Consider the following 19531-nt stretch of genomic DNA (forward strand, 5'->3'; position numbering starts at 1 on the left):
ACTCAAATTCCTGCAAAGGCCTGAATAATGAATAAAAAATCTCTCAAATTGATTCCACGGACGTTAAAAACAGATTCTTTACAATCAATTTTAATAATTAATTTAACCGTGAAATAAAATCAGAACTTCGGCTACCCAGTTGGCTGCCTGATCGTCAAATATTATACATCTTCAATAATTATCATTTCTGAAATTATAATTATTTCATTACAGCACAATAGAATAACCACAAACAAGACATTTCAGGATATGTTAGCCAAAGGAAAAAACGGCCAGAATACAAACATGTTACGAAAAATATAGCATGAAACGCATATTTCTAAAATGTATGGAAAAACTCAGCGCCAATTTTGAGCTACCATGATTGCTTTTATTGAGCAAACACTTCATATGTGAATAGATTCATCCCGAATTTATGTACAATTAATAAAAACATAGCCAACAGACAGTTGGAAAAGAGCCAATGAACGCAATTAAACAGAAAACTGACTTGTTTCTCAACTTTCTAATTTCAAAGAAAAAAATAGATACCCTCAAACCTTTTTGATTATCTAGAACAATTTATGATAGGTTTTTTTGATAAAATTAACCCAATTTGAGAACTGGATCAATAAGTAAATTTTTTAATTCGCTGGGAAATTTGAAAATTAAGTTCCATTTCCAAAACTAGAAGTCGATCACGTTTTTCGTGACCTTTACACTTTCGCTGTTCGATAGAGGAGTTTGCCTTCCTTTCAACAAAGTTAATGTGCTGAATTTAAAAAGAAACCAAAAGACAAACCGCGAAAAAGTAAATTTTAGCCTGAACAAATTTTAAGACTTTCCCTGAAAAAAAAATCACCGTGACCTATATAAGAGTCCGAATTACGTTCATCGACTCTTAAATACCATCTGAAACAGGATGAGCATTAAATGACAAATAGTACAATTTGATGAACTTCAAATTAAATATTTAATCCTAGCTCCAAATTTAGGCAATCCCAAACAACTTATGCGTACAAACATGCACCGCTGTACACTATTACACGAGTTAAGGCACCATACAGGAAATTCAATGGTCAAATTAGACGGCTACAAAGCTTTGAATGAACAATTTAATTAAAAGTGATCTTTGTTGAGTACCAGTTTACCTACGTAACATCTTTTCGAGCAGATTATCTTTTACGTTTCAAATAGCCGATAAATCGTCACATTTCTAGCAAACCAACAGTTCCTAAAGATTTCATAATTCTGCCCTAATTTTCCCATTGCATATTCAAGAACTAAGCAACCTTCTGATTATCTTTCCATCTCGCAAATAAGCCAACGTACATTCATAAAAAAACTAATTTGCAGGAAAAAATCAGAGATTGCAAGGAAACCATTTTGAAATCAACATATGACATAATTATACAAAGTCAATTAGGGAAGTTTGTACCTTCTCAACTGAGCATTATTTTGAATGTGATTTCGTGGTGAATGATTTGATCAGACTTGATGTTTATTCTACATGATGATACTTGGCTGTGGTATGGACTCTTTGATCTCCTTATGAGGCAAAATTCTTCCCCCGTTGATGTACAATTCGTCCCTCACTTGAACGTCTTCTCCCATCACTGTCACGTTGTCAATTCGCGCCTAAACTGTGATCATATTAAAACATAGCCGATCGACGATTGGAAAAGAGCAATGAACGCCAGTAAACATACAAAAAAAACTGACTTTCTTGAAAAAATCTCAACTTTCGAATTTCAAAATAAAAAATAGATGCCTTTTAAGCTCTTTGAATTTCTAGAACGTATGATTGGCGCTTTTCAGACAGCATTAACTTAACTTGAGAAACTGGATCAACAGGTAAAGTTTTTATTCCGCTGGAAATCTATAAATTAAATTCCATTTTCGAAACTAGAAATCGTTCGTTTTTTCGTGCTATTTCCACGTTCGTATTTGGAGAGTGCTATTTACATTCAGCATATCAGATGAATTGCAATTGAACTCAAAAGTGCATACATACCTAAGTTCATTCATAAATACGTTAATATGTATGAATGCACATCTGTTGTTATTAGAGACTTTTCCTGAAAAAAAAATCAGCAAGACCTATATAAGTGTCTTCACTACGTTCATTACTCTTAATTACAGACAATGCTTACTTTCACTCTTCCTAGCCAATTTATTTAGTTAGCTTAACATTACTTAGCCTACTCCTTGGTGCTATCTCTCGCTTTTAAACGGTTTAAAAAACAGACGCAGTTATATCCAGATACTCTGTGGCATTGACTAGTTTCATCCTTCCCACTTGAACCACTTCTGAAAATCACATGGTTCTGATGTGGAGCGGTGGTAAAGTGGTTACGTTTCCGCCTCTCAATCGAAAAGTCGGATATTCGAGGCCCACCATGATCCGTGCTCGTTGCTTGAGGGTGAAGCAACATTGCCCAGCCCAGAAAAACAGCCAAAAAAATTGCATGTAGTTCTTACACAGGGGCACAACAGCGGTTCGCCGTGATGAGCAGTACAGCTCTCGTGTTGGTCCTTTCCTCCTTGGATAAATAGTCTTAACCTATGAACTTACAAAAAAGTTCCAAAACATTTCTTAACATGCGCTTCAATTACATTGAAACGACGCAAAATTGCACTTCGTATGCGAGCGTAAAAAGATCGAACCACTCACAACAATTTTGACCGATACTTCGAAGGTGACTGCACAAATGTTTATGACTTAATATAGAAGACTCCTTGTATTCGACTGCCGTTTCACGAGCACGCAGGAAAACAGTGCCAATTTTTGTTTTACAAAAAAAAAAGAAATTTCAAAAAGTTTTGAATCATATTCCATTTTTTGATAAATTTCCCCCACACGCTATGGTAAGTAAAAAGTGATATATTTTGCATCTATTTACAATGCAATAATTTGACCAATTATCTTCTCTCTATTCAGTTTGGAATGGTTTTTGAGTCGGATTCATTCGATGCCTAGGCTACACGATAATAGAACATTAAAAATCAGTCTGCAAAAAATCCAGCTAAAACTTTTTCTTGAAAAGTAGCTCTAGAGCAAAAAAAAAAACGACTAAATTCCATTATTTGTTTAAAACGAAGGAGAAACCAACGGGATTAGTACCTAATAAAGAATTAAGATGTACCACTGGTAACTATTGTATCTAACTAAAGTTAAAAGAGAATAAAAGTATTGGTTGAATTAAAACTGACTGTAGTCTAAAAAGAGCAACTAGTGAGCCGAAGTCCACTGGACTTCGTAGAGTTAACATTGACTGGTACGTAATTAGATAATAAAGGTCAAGGTTATAACATACTAAAAATACTGAATCACAACATTCCCCACTGCACAAAAAATTAATATCTGCCCGCTCAACGATGTAGCCAATATCACACATATACTTCATCTCCCCTCGCTCCACCAGGGCCAAAGAAGAAATAAAACGTAACCGCTTTTAGCACCAATGGATTTTTACAGAGAGTACAAATTACAAATGGAGGTGATTATATGGTAATATATACAGGCTACTTACAGGTTTACACAGATATCAACACTGAATGAACAAAATGATATGTACAATTGGGGTTATGTAGCATTTGTACAATTAAAGCAGACTAACTAACTCACTAACTAGGTTAAAAAAAAAGTTTTGGGTATCCAATGGATAAAAGCTGAATCAAATACGTAACATGTCATGTTACCATAGTTTAAAAGTTTTCAGAGTTTGTGACCGTAGAGTTGTATCTAGGATAGAAACTATCTGCCTCTCTTCTTACATCGGTATCGATACACGAGGATATGTCACTGCCGTCGTCATCCTGGGTATTACTGGTAACTTCTACCAATGGTGGCGATACCCATGCGGTCCTTGTCGCCTGAGAGGAAGGTGTTGAGGGTTGGTCTTGTGTGGTTTCAGCAACCAAAATCGTATGACGTGGGATCTCATCAATGGGTGTAAGATAATCCGAGGGGGACGTCGTACAGTATGATAAATTTTGTTTTGGACTCTTTGCACCGGAAAACGTAAAAAGCGGTTCGTCATCGGAGTCTACTGCACTAATGGTCTCCGTTCCGAGCGTCACTTGGTCGATAAACCGTCTATCGTCATAGAATTTCGGCGGGCCTGGATTTCTTCTTGCACGAAGTTTTGCGGGTATCGGGGTCTTTGGTGTCTCCACTGTCTTCGGAGAGCTATCCACTCGAATTGGGTCGTCACTTGTGCCCGTTGGTAAAGTGACCGTTGTCTGCGTATTTGTCTGGCTTGTTACGGTACTCCTTGGTTGATCTAAATCACTATGAAGGTTAACAGTCGGTGTATTACATACAGTTTCCGCTTCCGTACCCAAGTAGTCGTCAATGACTTTATCCCAAAGGTCTAACTCTAACGACGAATCTAGGTTATTAAAGTCGAATTTTGAACCTTTCGAGCTCGTGATGAATGTTCTTCTCTTTTTGCTAGAATTTCCACCCGTTGGTGTGTAACTCATCGAAGGGCCTCCTATATTTGAGTCTCGTCTCTTGGAAGGGGAGTTTCTTTTTCGCTTGCCTGCTAAATCATTACTATTAGTTAGCGAATTCGGTCTTGCCGAGAATGTCTTAGGAGCTGCCGGTTGGGTTTTGTTAAAAGCTAAGTCAGATTTTCTTATCACATGTCCGTTATCTAATGTGACCGTATGTTTCGTGTCTGACAAAGGTTTACTCACCAGTGGTTTAAAATAAGGTTCTCCTTCCCTCCTGTTAACTGTTTTCCTAAACCAGTTACTTCCTTGGCTGAAAGGATTTGACAGTGGGGCTCGCTGGAGATTTCTGTCTACTTTGTCAGCAGGGTCGCTCTCATACCCTCTTTAATCAATTGCTCTGTCTTCCAGATAGCCATCTTCGAACGCGTCATCAGCCCCCCAGTCTTGTGCTCTGTCATTCGTTAAGATTGATTTCCCCTTATCTAAACTAATTGCGTGAGAGACCAAAGATTTCCAGAACGTATTGGGAGATCTATTAAAATGTTTTGAGAAAGGAGAGCATCCAATGGATGATTGTTTCGTCGAGCGTATGTTCCAAATAATTTTATCAATAGCCGTATTTAAAGATGGTTTTGGATCGTTGAACGATATTGCCAGAAGCTTAGCTTTGACAGTTTAAATGAGTCTTTCTACTACTCCATTGGATCTATGATCACCAACCGTACAGAGAATTAAATTAATGTTGTTCTTCTCACAGAAGTTCCTAAAATCAAACGAAGTAAAACATGACCCATGGTCAGCTCTAATGGACTTTGGAAATCCGTGAAGATGGCAGTAATCTGTCACGAAGGTTAAAATTGAAGAAGTCGAGGTGTTGTTTACTACCTTCGCAGACGGAAACTATGAAAAGCGATCAATGCATAACAAAAGGTATTTTGCGTTACCCCAACTCTTGTCCAATGGGCCAGCAAAGTCTAAATCTACTTCTTCATTTGGTTCGGACAGAATCGGTAATTTCTCAGTCTTGTTCGTCCCTAGTAACACTTTTAGGTTCTTACCGGCCATTATGCACTGAGTGCAATTCTTTCCATGATGGTATATCTCTGTATAGGTGTGGCCACCAGATGTTTTCTGCCAGGGCTTTCATCCCAAACTGCCCTGGATGAGTCTCGCGAAGGAGTGACAGGAATGGTGATCGTAATGCAGCCGGCACTATCAGTTTGTTATCGTTGAATAACAGTCCTTCTTTCACATGGATATCCCTCTGGAAGTTCTTTAAGTAGGCTCCGAATTTGTCCAATGGTTTGCCTTCCTGTACCGCCTTCTTTACCTCCTTGAGGATTTTATCTTCGTCCGTCATGAGTTTAATCAGCTTATTCGAGCAATGATCTGAGAGTGATAACTGGTTGTCAGGCAATCTGAGATCTCCCTTCTACTTGGCCAATAATTTCTTGTGTAGGTCTGACATTATGTCGTTATTAAAATTCAAGAAGATTCCTTTCTTTTCTGCCCTGAGGGAAATTTTTAACAAGTTGACCGATGTGATAAATTCTTGCAACTGTTTTTTTTATCTGAATTAAATGACTGATTGATTAATATTACTGATTGGGCAAGAAAGAATAAAAATGGTTTTTCTGATAAGTAAAAATAATTGAAATCAAATTTTGATAAATTTAATGGAACACAACCGCTTGTGCAAGACTCTGAACGCGAGTGATTGGAATTACAAATTCCGATATTGTCGTTTACGTAATTCAGAATATTCGAGAAGAACGACCGTTGGATGCTTTGCGATAAATCTTTCTTTCCACCCATTGGATTATTACAATCCAAGTTACTAATCGTATTTACATCCAATGGATTATACACTTCGTTCTTTTTACAATTATTCTTTTTACAATCGTTATTTACAGAGAGGTTTTCTACAATCTTTTGTACTGTAGCCACTACAAATTCGTTATTGTAGTGTGATGTAGGGAGTGCTTTTCCTGAAGGTAGTCTCGACAATAAATCTGTAAATCCCATTTCTTTTCCCGGAATGTGCTTGATCTTGAAATTAAATGGTAACAGTCGATTTACCCAACAAGTTAATCTGCTATGCATAGTTTTGTTGCTCTGGTTTGCATTTAATGCTGATAATAATGCCTTATGGTCCGTCACAATTTCAAATTCAGCACCATACAAGTAATTTTTAAAATGTTCTGTAGCCCAGACTACTCCCAACATTTCAAGTTCGTTTGTCGAATATTTACTTTCGTGGTTGTTTAAAAATCGGGAGGCGAATGCTATTGTTACCCAATTTTCTCCATCCCATTGTTCTAAGGTAGCTCCTAAGCCGTTATGAGAAGCGTCTGTCTTTAGTCTTGACATCCTTTTTATGTCGAAATGGTTGTTCTCTGTTATCTTCACTATCTGTTGTTTTAGTTCTTCAAATGCTTTAGTATGTTCGTCATTCCATTGGTAGACTGATTTCTTCACGAGAAGTGGTCGTAGGGGGGAACTTAGAGCAGACAAATTCGGGACGAATTTCATATACTGATTGATCGACCCAAAGAAAGACCTAAGTTCAGATATATTTTTGGGGTTTGGTAGGTTTTTAATCGAATCTGACTTTCCCACCAATGGTTTCACGCCCGATTTTGATATCTTGAAACCTAGTCACTCTATTTCTTTCTGGAAGAATGCACATTTCTCCCATTTTACCGACATATTCTTGTTGTCCAAAATGTTTGTTAGTATCGCTTTGTGTTCATTTAATGAACCTTTCGAAGCTATTAAAATTTCGCCGATATAACAATTGGTAAAAGGAATGTCTTTCAATAAGGAATCCATCACCCTCTGGAATTCGTTTGGCATATCGCCCAATCCGTAAAATCCAGTCAAAAACCTATAGGTTCCAGTGGTTTCGCCCCACACGATACTTAAATTACACTGTTTGCTAGTGTCTGTGCATAATTGTAGTTGGCTGTACGCGTTCTTTAGATCTAGACTACCAAACCAAACTTCCCCTGACTCTTTGCTTGACAGTTGGAGTGCAATATTATCGATCAGTTCATGTATGTTTGGCATCTGGTACTTGTTCTTGAATATCTGATTATTTAATAGTTTCGAATCTAATGCCAACTTGATGCTACCGTCTTTTTTTCTTGTAATCACAATTGGACTTATAAAGCAATCTTCATCGCATTTGTTGAACTTTATGATATGCCCCTCTTTTTCCATTCTATTTAGTTCCGTTTTTACGTTATTGAGTAGATGTAGGGGAACTCTTCTACCTTTGGTTTGGATAGGTTTGAATGGGGAATGGAAATGAGTACCTTTTCTGTCCAATGGTATTTTTCCCACTCTGTAAAATAGCCCTTTGTACCTATGATACAGATTAAGGGTCGTGTCTGAATAGTTATTTAACTTACACAACTCTGGGCGTGATATGTTGTTGACGGGTAGTAGAGGCTGTCGTTGGGCTATCTCTATTCCAATTCTCGGGAGATTGTCGTTACCCAGGATGTTCCTCTCATGTCCAGAAGTGATAAAAAATGGGGTTTCGTCCGCAATCCATCCATTGGATTGTAATCTCACTACCACTTTCCCGATGATGTTGATTGTGTCGTTAGTGAATCCGCAATATAGTTCCCTCGTTTTCTTCTCAACTGGCTGAATCTTCAACTGTGGATTTCTCAGCTTCAATTCGTGAAGTACATTTTGTTTCAGGAAGCTCACTGGGCTTGCCGAATCCACTGGAATGTTCAAGTTGACTATTGCATCGTCTCCCAAACCGATGTTGACAAGTTTCTTGGTTTCCAAACCATTGGTATCGTAGATTGTTCTAATGTTGAGAACGGAATAGTCATCGTTATCACTTATGCCCTCTTCGGTCCAAGCGTTAATCACTCCGCAAAAATTTTCTTCGCTTCTCACCTGAAGGTCTTCTGGGGAATATGAACAATTCTGACTATTTACAGCTTCATCTACAATATTTACAGCGGGTTTTCTTCCTTTCGATTTACAAAGTCTTCCGAAATGTCCTTTATATTTACAAATATTACACACAATTTCTTTCGCCGGACATACATTCAGATGACCCTTGGTAAACGCATTCCCGCATTTCATCTTTCTATGTTCAAGCTTGGTTCCTTTTTTACGTTGTTGAAGTTTTTATACCCTCTCCCACTATTTCCTGTCGTGTTGAAAGATCTAGTCATATTGGTTAGTTTGAGGTGGTTATAGTAGCCTTTTTCGTCAATTATTGCTTGGTTTAGTGCATCCAATGGATTGAGAGTTTCCGATAGTAGTCTACGTTGTAAGTCGCAGTTACAACGTAGACTACTACGTTGTCTACGTTGTAGTAGAAAATAAATATGTCTCTGATCCACTCCTGTTCTGCATTAATTCCAATTTCACACGATCTTGCTAAATCTGATAACGCGCCCCAAAATTGTTCATAGGATTCTCTATCCTTTTGTTTCCTGCTCAATAGTTTGTATCGTTCAAATGTTATGTTGGTTGGTTTGATAAAAGCCAATTCTAGCATTTCGTAAAATTCCTTGAATGAGATTCCTAGGGCTTTTACCCTTGGATGTTTCTGGGCGAAAACTCTTTTGTCTTTCGCTCCTAAGGCCAAGTATAGGATTGACCTTACTTTTTTATCGGCCTCATATCTCCTCATTCCTCCGAATTTCCGTTTTTCTTCTGCTAGTCTTTTCTCTTCAGCGTGTTCGTAGACTCGCATTGTTTCTTTGTTCCTGGCCTCCCTGGCTTTCCTCTGTTGGTCAGTTTCTGACTCCTGGGCACCTTCTAGGATCGGTAACGTCGTCTCCCCTTCCATTGTTTCTTTGAGGTTATCTAAGTCTAGATTTTCCTTCGCGATAATAGCCAAATGGAATTGGTTTATCCAATTGTTCCATTGGTTGGGAGGTTCTACCGTGTGGTTCGGCCAAAAGGCGGGTATTCCCCTCAGGTTCGAATCAGTTGCTGACTGCGCCATAATAAAGAATTAAGATGTACCACTGGTAACTATTGTATCTAACTAAAGTTAAAAGAGAATAAAAGTATTGGTTGAATTAAAACTGACTGTAGTCTAAAAAGAGCAACTAGTGAGCCGAAGTCCACTGGACTTCGTAGAGTTAACATTGACTGGTACGTAATTAGATAATAGAGGTCAAGGTTATAACATACTAAAAATACTGAATCACAACAGTACCCACGCCGTAATTTCTAAGAATCGCGCTCTATTGAATGGTCTTATATATCGTCTAATAAAACCAGACATAAAATCAGACTTGGACTCTGATTAACGTAGAATTGATTAACAGGGCGGAGAATCTTGATATAAACTCACCCATCGTCCTACATTGCACTTCCAGCCTATGATTGAGGAGTGGATCCAGGAGTGACTCCTCACTACAGTGCCTCTGAGGATAGCACTTCTCTGGATTCTCACTCCGTCTTCTACTTTACAACCTGGACCTATCGTCACATTCGGTCCTATACAACAGTTCTCGCCTATCGTGCACGTGGGATCCAACAATACCGGCTCGATCAATTTCGCACTGGCCGGTATCTGGACTGATTCTGGCACAAGAGCTGAAGGGAAGTTCTTCAACAGATGTTTTAGGTAGAGGCACATTCCGTCGAGGTAATCAGGGGGTTGTCCAACGTCCATCCAGAAACCTGGACATAATCATTTTCTCTTGCAAGGCGGTGTCATTTAAAGGTTAACACCATGGGCGGATCGAAAATTTTTCGAGGGGGGGGGTTTAAAAAATGTTTTCTTGTCGTCGATCTTTTTTTAAAAAATTTTTAGCTCTTCGAAAATAGATGGATGTCTTAGAGCAGTACTAAAGATGGCCTTTTAGGTGGCGAGGGAGTCGAATCTCCGAGGAAGATGGGTACCACACGCCCCCCTAAATCCGCTGCCGGTTAAGAAGCTATTAAAAAAGCTTTAGGGGATTTGAACTCTATTGATCAAATGATTTTAAATTCCTTTTGCTTCCTATTCAGGACAAGCATAAGCAGCGATTGAATTTTTTAACGCCTAAATTTTTGCCAAGCTAACATATAGCTGGACGCTAAACGCGTGATGCTTAAACTTATTGGGCTTTTGAGAAAAAAAAAAAGCACAATGGCGAAATGGAGCTTCGCAACCTTTGCGATGCTAAAACACATTGCGCTACTCTATTCTCTTAAAAACCAATTCAAAAATTCAAGCACAGAAAAATCAGAAACAATTCAGAATCAACAGATAACACAAATTTCGAATAAGCGGAAAATTAAAATAAAGACACGCTCAAAATATATAGGTTGGAGCAAAACTAGAGTCATTCTTATACACGGCGCTTGCTAGTGTAGTAAAGGCAAACAAACTTAATGACAAACGAGTCAAACATTTTTTTGGAAACCTCTCGATCAAAAGCGAAAAGAAACTGAAATAATTTAATATTTCACCCCACATCGAGTTTTTTAGGCACGCTAAAATCGCAGCAGAGAGCCAACCTCTGCCATAGTTCCTTCCTACTCTTCAAGCAGTCGGAACACAGTATTGAAGTATTTCAGTGATAATTTAGCTGCAATTTATGACAGTGGGACCCATCGAACCGTTTCCGAAGTGGGATTCGAACGAGGTTCAAGCGTTCGAATCCCACTTCGGACACATTTGGAGGGGTCCCAGTGTCATCCACCTCCTCAAGGTGGGACCGGCTGCGGCGAAATGGATGACATCACCCTCGCCCACGGTTGGTCCTGCATTCCGCAGGACCAGGGGGGTCAATCAAAAAGCCAGTTTACCTTTTAATGTAAAAGCGAACAGTTCTTCTTCATCGGCCATCAGTGGGAAGACTTCAGTTTCAATCGATGTTTTACGCACCTACATAAGAAAAAATACGCACCTCTCCGACAAAATATTAGACTCGCTTTGCAAAAAAACATAGCTGGGATTCAATTCAAAAACACGTACTTCTATCCTGTCGAATATTTTGTGTGTGAATATATAGAGACCAGCGTTGATTTTGTTTGACACGAAATCTTTTGGCTTCTCAACAAACTTGTCAATTTTTCCATTTTCTTGAAAGACTACGACACCATACTTAGAAGGATCGCCCACTTTCGTGACCTAAACAAATCATGCCAACATTTTCAAAATAAACGCCAAAAATGCCAAAATGTAAATTTAGGGAAAAAAGACAGCCAACAAAAGTCTTGAAACATGAAATCAAATCATTCACATATACTTCACGAAGCCAAGGAGAAAATTGAATCAGCTAAAACATTTGCGCTGCATTATGCAAAACGCTGAGGCACCTGAGAAAAGCAGTTAAACTAGTGCGAAAACAAACTTTCTAATGGTCTGAGGTCTATCAGGCTAAACAGTAAAAACAAAATTAACAAACGGAGCATGAAAGGGACATGCATGATTTTAAAGAAACTTACTACAATCGTTCCTTCCTTTTTGTGCTCCTTGTGGAATTGCAGGAGTTCTTTGAAGGGATAGTCGCATATGATGTCACTGTTGAGAACAAAGAACAAGCTGTCGTCATCCCCGTTACTCAGCTCCGATATCACTTCTTCTTCCAACACTTTCTTTGAAAGGGCAATTGGTCCAGCTAACAAAACCAATTAAAGCCATTCGATAAATATATAACGAGAAAAACCAGTTGTTACCTACTTAAACTTAAATTAAGTAGGTAATATTAGCCTAAATATAGGACACATAGGCGAATCAGAGCTTTGAACCACTTGCCATGCAAAACCTTGAAAGTCTAGAAAAACAGCAAAAAAAATCAGATAACAAAATAGTTGCAAGACCATTTTTTATTAAATTTTTACAAGCAACAATTTCAGGTTGACTCAAAACGTTTTTAAACCCACCTGTGTTGCATCAAAGTCTTCAGAAAACACGCGATGAAACCATTTGTTAACTTCTCACTTATGAAAAAACCAAAAAACACTAATTCTGATTTTTTGAATGAGACAAAGATATGCGCAGAGGAGACACTGATTTTAGCACCACTTGCGATACAAACGAAAGCCGCATGGTTGAAAACAAAATTCAAAAAACTAGATCTATCGAACAGAATATGGCTAAACTTTGAAAAAAAAAAACATGCCACGACAAAAGAATGTTAAATTAGCACCGAAAAAAACTTACCAAGAGATAACAAAAGCGAAAATACCTCAGCAGAAATCCTTTCAGCTGAAAAAAAAATAATTTTTTAAGGTTCGTTGAATTTTTTTTCGGCTGAAAAGGTTTCTGCTGAAGTATTTTCGGTTTTGTTATCTCATGGCATATTATCTATCCGTGCTAAATTTACATTCTTTTGTCGGGGCACGTTTTATATCGTAAGTGGTGCGAAAATCAGCTTCTGCTTCTGCTCTGTGTCTCATTTGAGAAATAATTCAGAATTTAAGTTCTTTTTTCATCAGTGAGAAGTTAACAAATAGTTTTTTAAAGTTTGTAAACTTTTAAGTTCCCCTCACTCTCAAAAGACACACACAAATACTTTATTCACTCGTCAAATGAAACAATATGAGGCCACTCAGTCAATATAGAATATTTCATGGAAAATTTTTCGAAAACAAGACTTAAATTCCGCCAAAAATCTTGTTACTCAAACACATCTACGACTAATGCTTAGAAATGCCATTCAAAAAATTCAAATTAAGCTGAACCTTCAAAAAAAAAGTCGTGGCCACTAGAACTAAACCGACAACAATAAACAAAGACAATAGTGTGAAAAAGCAGAACACATTAAGTTTGCAAATAAACAGGTCACATCCAGATCTGTCCCACCATCCTTTATTGTTTCGAGCAAATGTGTTAAACCTCTACGCCATATGCGCTGATAGATTTTGACTAGCGACAACACGACAAAAAGCAGCTGTATGGTGCAACAAAAAATTAAAGCCTCGAATTAAAAAAAAATTGACAAAATTCGATCCTGCGACTTAGATATTATAAGTCTCACCCACTAACCACTCAGCCACGGACGCTTAAAAACTCACAAACACTAGCCAAAAAGAAAGCAGAAACAGATGCTATTAAATTTCCAATGCTATAGATCGTGATTATAGCATAAGTGACACTTTTAAATGAACTTTTATTTGCGAGTTAGGTGAGAAAAAAATCGTACTAATACATATACGCTCGGAAGCTCGCTATCGTAATGATGTTAATAGAAGCAAAGAAAAGGAAAGCCACTACGTCCAAAAAAATAAAGAAAAAAAATACAAAATTTTGTCTGGAATGATGTTTAGGAAACACAATCGACAGAGTATAACGAAAATCAAAAAATTTTAATTGAGCGGCAACTGAGCCGACAAAAATTACAAGTAAATTCCCATAGAAGCGAAAACGAAACTTTTTCATGAAAAAATTTGAAATATAATGTCTATTTTAAGATTTTAGCATTTTGTGTCATCCAGAGGAGAGCATACAAAGTATGTTTCCTTTGAAACGACTCAAAATTAGGTCACTTAGCCGATAAAACATGAACTAACAAAAAAGCAAATAAAAAAGACAATGTACAAGGTCAAGATAAAGCAACTACAACCAACAGAAAATAAACGAAACAGTAAAAGCAACTACAATGTAAAATGCTTACAGCAAACATCGTATGACATCAAACAATCTCACGATGTGGCATCTAAGCCGACAAAACTTAAGCAGACAAATACGAAGCCGACATTTTTTTGAAACGGGATATTTCCAGTTTAAAAAAAACAAGTCCCGTCAAATTCGAACCAGGACCTTTGCGGTTCCAGGCGTATTTGTTACGTTCAGACCAAGTGTGCCGGAGACGCACAGAAATTTGAAACCATTGTGAAATGAACCTAATATAACAACCATCTCTGCATATCGCAAGGGTAATGATAGCTTTTCCAAGCCGAGCCTTAGCCAACAGAGTGTTAATAAACTGAACACAATGACTAATTCTAAAAAATAAAAAATTCATGAACCCATGTTCAATTTGAGAAAACTGGACAATTGTTTTTTTTTTCATTCAGCCGGAAACTTATGCACCTTAACTGAAGTTTTATCGAGACAATTCTGATTACAAGCAGAATTTTTTCGAGTATAGAATAAGAGCTGATTTGAATTACGATAGTACTAAAACAGCTTATTTGCCGAACCAGATATAGCTTGCTTCAAAGAAAGCTTAGGCTTTTGTCGTTGTTGCTTAGCAACTTGCATGCATTCAGTTGGACTGTTAAGGAATTTCACTGATAATTCGGAGCTTGTGAACTTCACATTTTCTCATATACAGTGGCAAAAAAACAATGGAAATTTGCAAAAAACAATGGAAATTTCCAGGAACAAAATTACATGCACCATTAGAAACTTTACAAAGAGCTTTCATAATGTTAAAAAAGAAACCGAACCTTTCTATTGTACCTAAGCCGTCAAAAATAAGCAGACACGAAATTCTAAAACAGTCGAATACTTTCAGTTTCCACAAAAAATCAGGTCCCCACTGGACTCGAGCTTTGTCGTCTCACGCATGGGTGTTAATACTGCGCCAAAACAAAGAATATATACTTTTAATTGAGTAATAAATGCCCAAACTTTAGATTAGATTTGGCCCTACGGCAACATGAAAAAGCTGACAAACAGAAGTCCGACAAATATTTTTTACCGCGCGAAAACATTTCCGCAGACAAAATGACCTTCGTCTTTAGAGGCAGGTGATTCTGTTACACTATTTGTTGACCCGAAAAAAACGTATATATTCCGGTCTTATAACGCTTGCCATTCGCAAGCGTAATGAGAAATTCACAGATAACATATTGTCGTAAAAACGCTTGTAAGATAGCACATTGACCGGAAACTTTCCTCTCTAAAACGCAGAGTAAATATTTTCGCAGAAAATTTTGAAGGTTACTTTCTGTTTCATTACTTGTTTGAGTTTTTTTACAAACAGCTTCCCTTAATTTACCTGTTCCGAGAGGTTCTGATTCATAAGTTGCAGAAATTTTGATTCCAAGTTGTTTAGCATATACATTCAATTCTTCTTCCAATTTTTCAGCGTGATAACTAACAGCTAGAATGACGTGTGTAACTCCCGCCTGTAACAACACTCCATGATTAGATAATCTCGTTATTTCGTGAATAAAATTTCAATTCTTTTCACCTTAGCAAGGGCTTCAATTTGGTGCAAAACAATTGGCTTGTTGCAAAACTCAACCAGAGGTTTGGGTGAGCTGAGTGTCAATGGTCGCAGTCTTGTGCCATATCCACCAACCAAAATCAAAGCCTTCATTTCAACTGAAGCATAAAACTGAGGAATCAAAATTAAAAACTAAGAGGCAAAACTCAGAGACAGAGTTGTACGTGAAGCAGCGAACTATAAATGAAAAGATAAAAAAAAACATTTAAATTGCGAGATGAAATTAATTTCAAATATGCAACTGTAAGTCAGATATAAGTGAAAATTAAGTCTAAAAAAACTTTACATTAAAAATAAGGTATCAATTACACATCTATATAAGAGATCAATGTGTGTAACATTCGTCTACTGCAGTCACACATGAGGCTTAAGAAAAATAGGCCCTATAACCACTGGCTCAAGGGTCAGGGACACCATCTCTTGTGTTTTTCTACCTCAAGAACGGTCGGAGCCAGTTCGGTTCGCTTGTGACATGAGACTACGACCCGTTACAGCTTAAAGGCTACTACTAAAATATCCCCCCACTCTAGAATTAGAAACGTCCCCATACTTAGGTCTCTAGATACCCAAAATACATGAACGCCGTTAAAAACCGGGTTGGAACAATCCGTTAAGTTACTTTTTATTAGACAGTGTAACTTTGATCCATTTCAGATGGATCAACCTAAAACTCGCCTTACCTCAACATAACAATTATAAAACACACTCTAGGAATTTAAATTAAGTACTCACATTGTAGCACGCTCAAGAACCAGGAAGTAAATAAGTCGGTAAGCAACTCAAGAATTAATAAAGTAACTAAAATGAGTCAGTCAGTTTTAACAACAAGAACAAGTTTTTACTCTAGACTGTAAGTTCTCGTGAACCATTGGGACACTCTAGCTGTCCACCTTTCCACCGAAGGTTCACTCTAGTCCAGTTCCGAATAATACTCCAGTTGTTATAATCCAATTCGAGGGAATGCTCTCGTCTCTGTCACAGATGGGACAGCTCTACTTTCGATTATTATAGTGATGGAAATTGCGAATAGCAATTTCCCACAGATTTTTCTAGCAACTTTCCCGCGATGTAACATTCGCCCGGAAGATACATATCGACGGATAACAAAACTAAGTCTTAAGACGACTGGCTAGCGTCTAAACAGAGCTTTGCATGTTTTTCACCGTCTCTACCAAGCCAGTACTTTTCGGTGGTCTTTCTTACATCAGGCTGACAAAAACGTTACTGTTCTCCGGCTTCGACCAGAACGCTCAAATTAACTAGATTACATGCAAAAATAGTGAGCTCATGGCTGGGTCTCAGTATCCCCAGACCACGAGGTCACTCCTAAAAACAGGGCTACTACTTATTATATTACTATTGTTTTTGTTCAGTAGATAAAAATCATCATCTCCATCGAAGATGGATCAACCCTTTCCCCCCTACTTCTAGCTCCTCATTCTTGTCAAAACGAATTAAGATCTTAATTAAATTCAAGTCAGGACATGACGGATACTAAAATTCAATATAAGTTCATAAAAGTCCACGTCCCGAGACCCTTCCGGATTCTTGAATCCGGTGAATCAAGCTTCTTAATATCCAGTTCACAACAACTCGGAAGGCTGGGTTTTACCCTTCACCGTTGCTCGCAACGGCCTTGCAACTATTGTAACAGCACAATAGTTGCAACTCGGAACGTCCTCTGCTGTTCGGTAGTTCGTTGTAGTTTTTTAGTCTCGATTTCGTACTGTTCGTAATCGCAGATAAAGTTGTTCTGTTTTTTCTTGCTCTTTTAGCTAAAAATGGCCGTTTCTGACGTTTCTCAGAAATATGACGTCATAATTCGAATTTTTAAAAATTAGAATTCCAGAATCTTCTAGCCTTCACCGTTTGGCTAATCGTTCAAATAACGTCCTTATCCGTTCTAAATCGCCAATTCGGAAGGCCTGCTGCCAAAATACCGAATTCTGCAGAGACTGCATTTTGGCCATTCTGGTCGAATGTCACATACTCCCCGGACAGTCCGGTCAATGTCCTCATTGAATCGCGCAATGTTCTAAGTGGTTACAGTGTCATCGAACAGAATTTACAAAATGCACGAAATTACTTTTACCTACGTCACATCGACTCACTGCAGAATATAAATGGCATCATCCTACATCACTATAGCCTTCAAATTCTTTCATTAATCTGCACATTGAGGATATGACTTAAGATAAAACATATTTTCTGACTTCCAGTGTCAATATCCCGATTGAAACTTTTTCTCCTAGATTTAAAAGGTGTTGGCTTGCAGGACAGTCCTGCCAACCAACAAGCTAAAATTATCCTACTATGCTCCTTCCCTTCGGAAATCTTGCTTGTTTATTGTCCTGAATATTAAAACTAAGGAACTTTGTGGTTAGAAAGAACAATGCAACAACCTCCCTCCTCAAGAAGTTACTCAAGTTTTTCATGTCACCACAAAGTGATCAGTCTTCCTAAGTGATTAAAAACAATCATGCAGGCTGGAATATTTAAATATACTCTTCCCTCAAGCCTTTCTAAATAAATAATAAGTGAGTGTCTCTAAAGCCACTTCAACTAAAACCAAAATGCAAATTTATAAATGCAACAATTTCCAAACTCAACTTAAATGTTTCAGTTTTCAATTACAACTTGGTTGCTTGGTTTCTCATTTGAGTTTTTCACACACATAAAACAATTCTGAGTTTTAACTTTTCTTCATCATCCCTTTGTTCTCTTCTTTTTTCGTCGTTTAGAAGTTCTAAAACTTCTAAATTCTTCTAATTTTCCTTCTTTTTGCCTCTTGTTTTCTCGACCATTCATCAATGCTCCATTTCCTCCTCCTGTGACGCTGACTCTGCACTCTCGGTCTCCGTGTCTTGCAGCACGTCATTGACTATCCTGACGCTGTTGGAAGCCGTCCTCCAACACTTCTGCTCTTCCACCCTCTGTTTACAGCAAGGTAGGGGATCCACGTTTGATTCTCTGTTTCTACAGAAGCTGTTGTGGAGACACAACGCCACGTTTCTTTCCAAATCTTCTTTCAGCATCTCTGCCTTCTCATTTCCACTACGCTCGCTCGTCCTGGAAATTCTTTTCACAGCGGTGGTCACTGCATTCCGATGGGTCACGAAAGCTCGCTTGAAAGCTCCTGCCCCAATGTCCAGCTGATATTCACTGTACACTCTGCCATGTTTCGACATATGCTTTTTCGCATACTCGTACAACCATGCAGTCATGTTAGCTCTGAACCATGGCATCAATCGTTTTCTTGCCCATATCTTCTTCACTTCCATCGGAATGTTTAGAACTTTGCACATTGTCTCAAAAAGATCTAGATCTTTTAGACAATCCAATTTCTGCAATTGTTCTCTCGTCGGTGCCTCCTGTCTATTATTTTCTCTCACATGAGCTTCCAGCCATCGTATCGCCATCATAACTCCCACTATCACTATTGTTACGGGCTGTGATGAATCTGGTAAACCCATGGAGAGCAGCTCTCCAGAGTCGCAGATCAACATCAGATTACTACGCTTGGGATACCACCAGGTCTGCAACAAGCAGTGGCAAGGAAACTCATCATGCGTCAACATGATGCTCCTCCAATTACGTTTTCCCGAAGCTTCCAGCAATGGTTCCACTTCCATCATCACTCGGTGGATTTCATCATTCTCATCTACTGCATTGTAATCTGTGACAGTTGATCCTCTCTGCTTCTGTTTCTCAAAGTCACTGAAGTTCCCGCTCACATATCCCATGAATTTCTTTCCTAGTATTGACTCCAACTCTTCTTTGGTTCTTTCTGGAACTGCTGAGAAAATCTTACACAGTAACTCGTAAGACTTTTCAGACATTCTTGCCAACCTCACGCACTTCGGCACTGAAAAAGCTTGATCCACGATCGTTCTTGTGCTCTTCACGTCCACAGCCACGAAATGTACAGGGTA

The 19531-nt window shown here is 38.2% G+C and overlaps 1 protein-coding gene across 1 annotated transcript in view; it reads right to left on the minus strand.

Moving 5' to 3' along the window:
* Positions 1-804: 804 nt before the first annotated feature.
* LOC134838963 (mannose-1-phosphate guanyltransferase beta-B-like) overlaps positions 805-19531 on the minus strand; it is a 350992-nt gene continuing 332265 nt past the window's right edge. The window contains exons 2-8 of the mRNA XM_063854335.1: positions 15564-15699; positions 15369-15498; positions 11866-12038; positions 11393-11548; positions 11224-11302; positions 9779-10110; positions 805-1617 (exon numbers count right to left, since the gene is read on the minus strand). Of these exons, the coding sequence (XP_063710405.1) occupies positions 1486-1617; positions 9779-10110; positions 11224-11302; positions 11393-11548; positions 11866-12038; positions 15369-15498; positions 15564-15692 (1131 nt within the window). The 5' untranslated portion in view covers positions 15693-15699 and the 3' untranslated portion in view covers positions 805-1485. The remainder of the gene's footprint in view (positions 1618-9778; positions 10111-11223; positions 11303-11392; positions 11549-11865; positions 12039-15368; positions 15499-15563; positions 15700-19531) is intronic.

Source organism: Symsagittifera roscoffensis, chromosome 2, assembly GCF_963678635.1.
Source record: "Symsagittifera roscoffensis chromosome 2, txSymRosc1.1, whole genome shotgun sequence".
Lineage (NCBI taxonomy): Eukaryota > Metazoa > Xenacoelomorpha > Acoela > Convolutidae > Symsagittifera > Symsagittifera roscoffensis.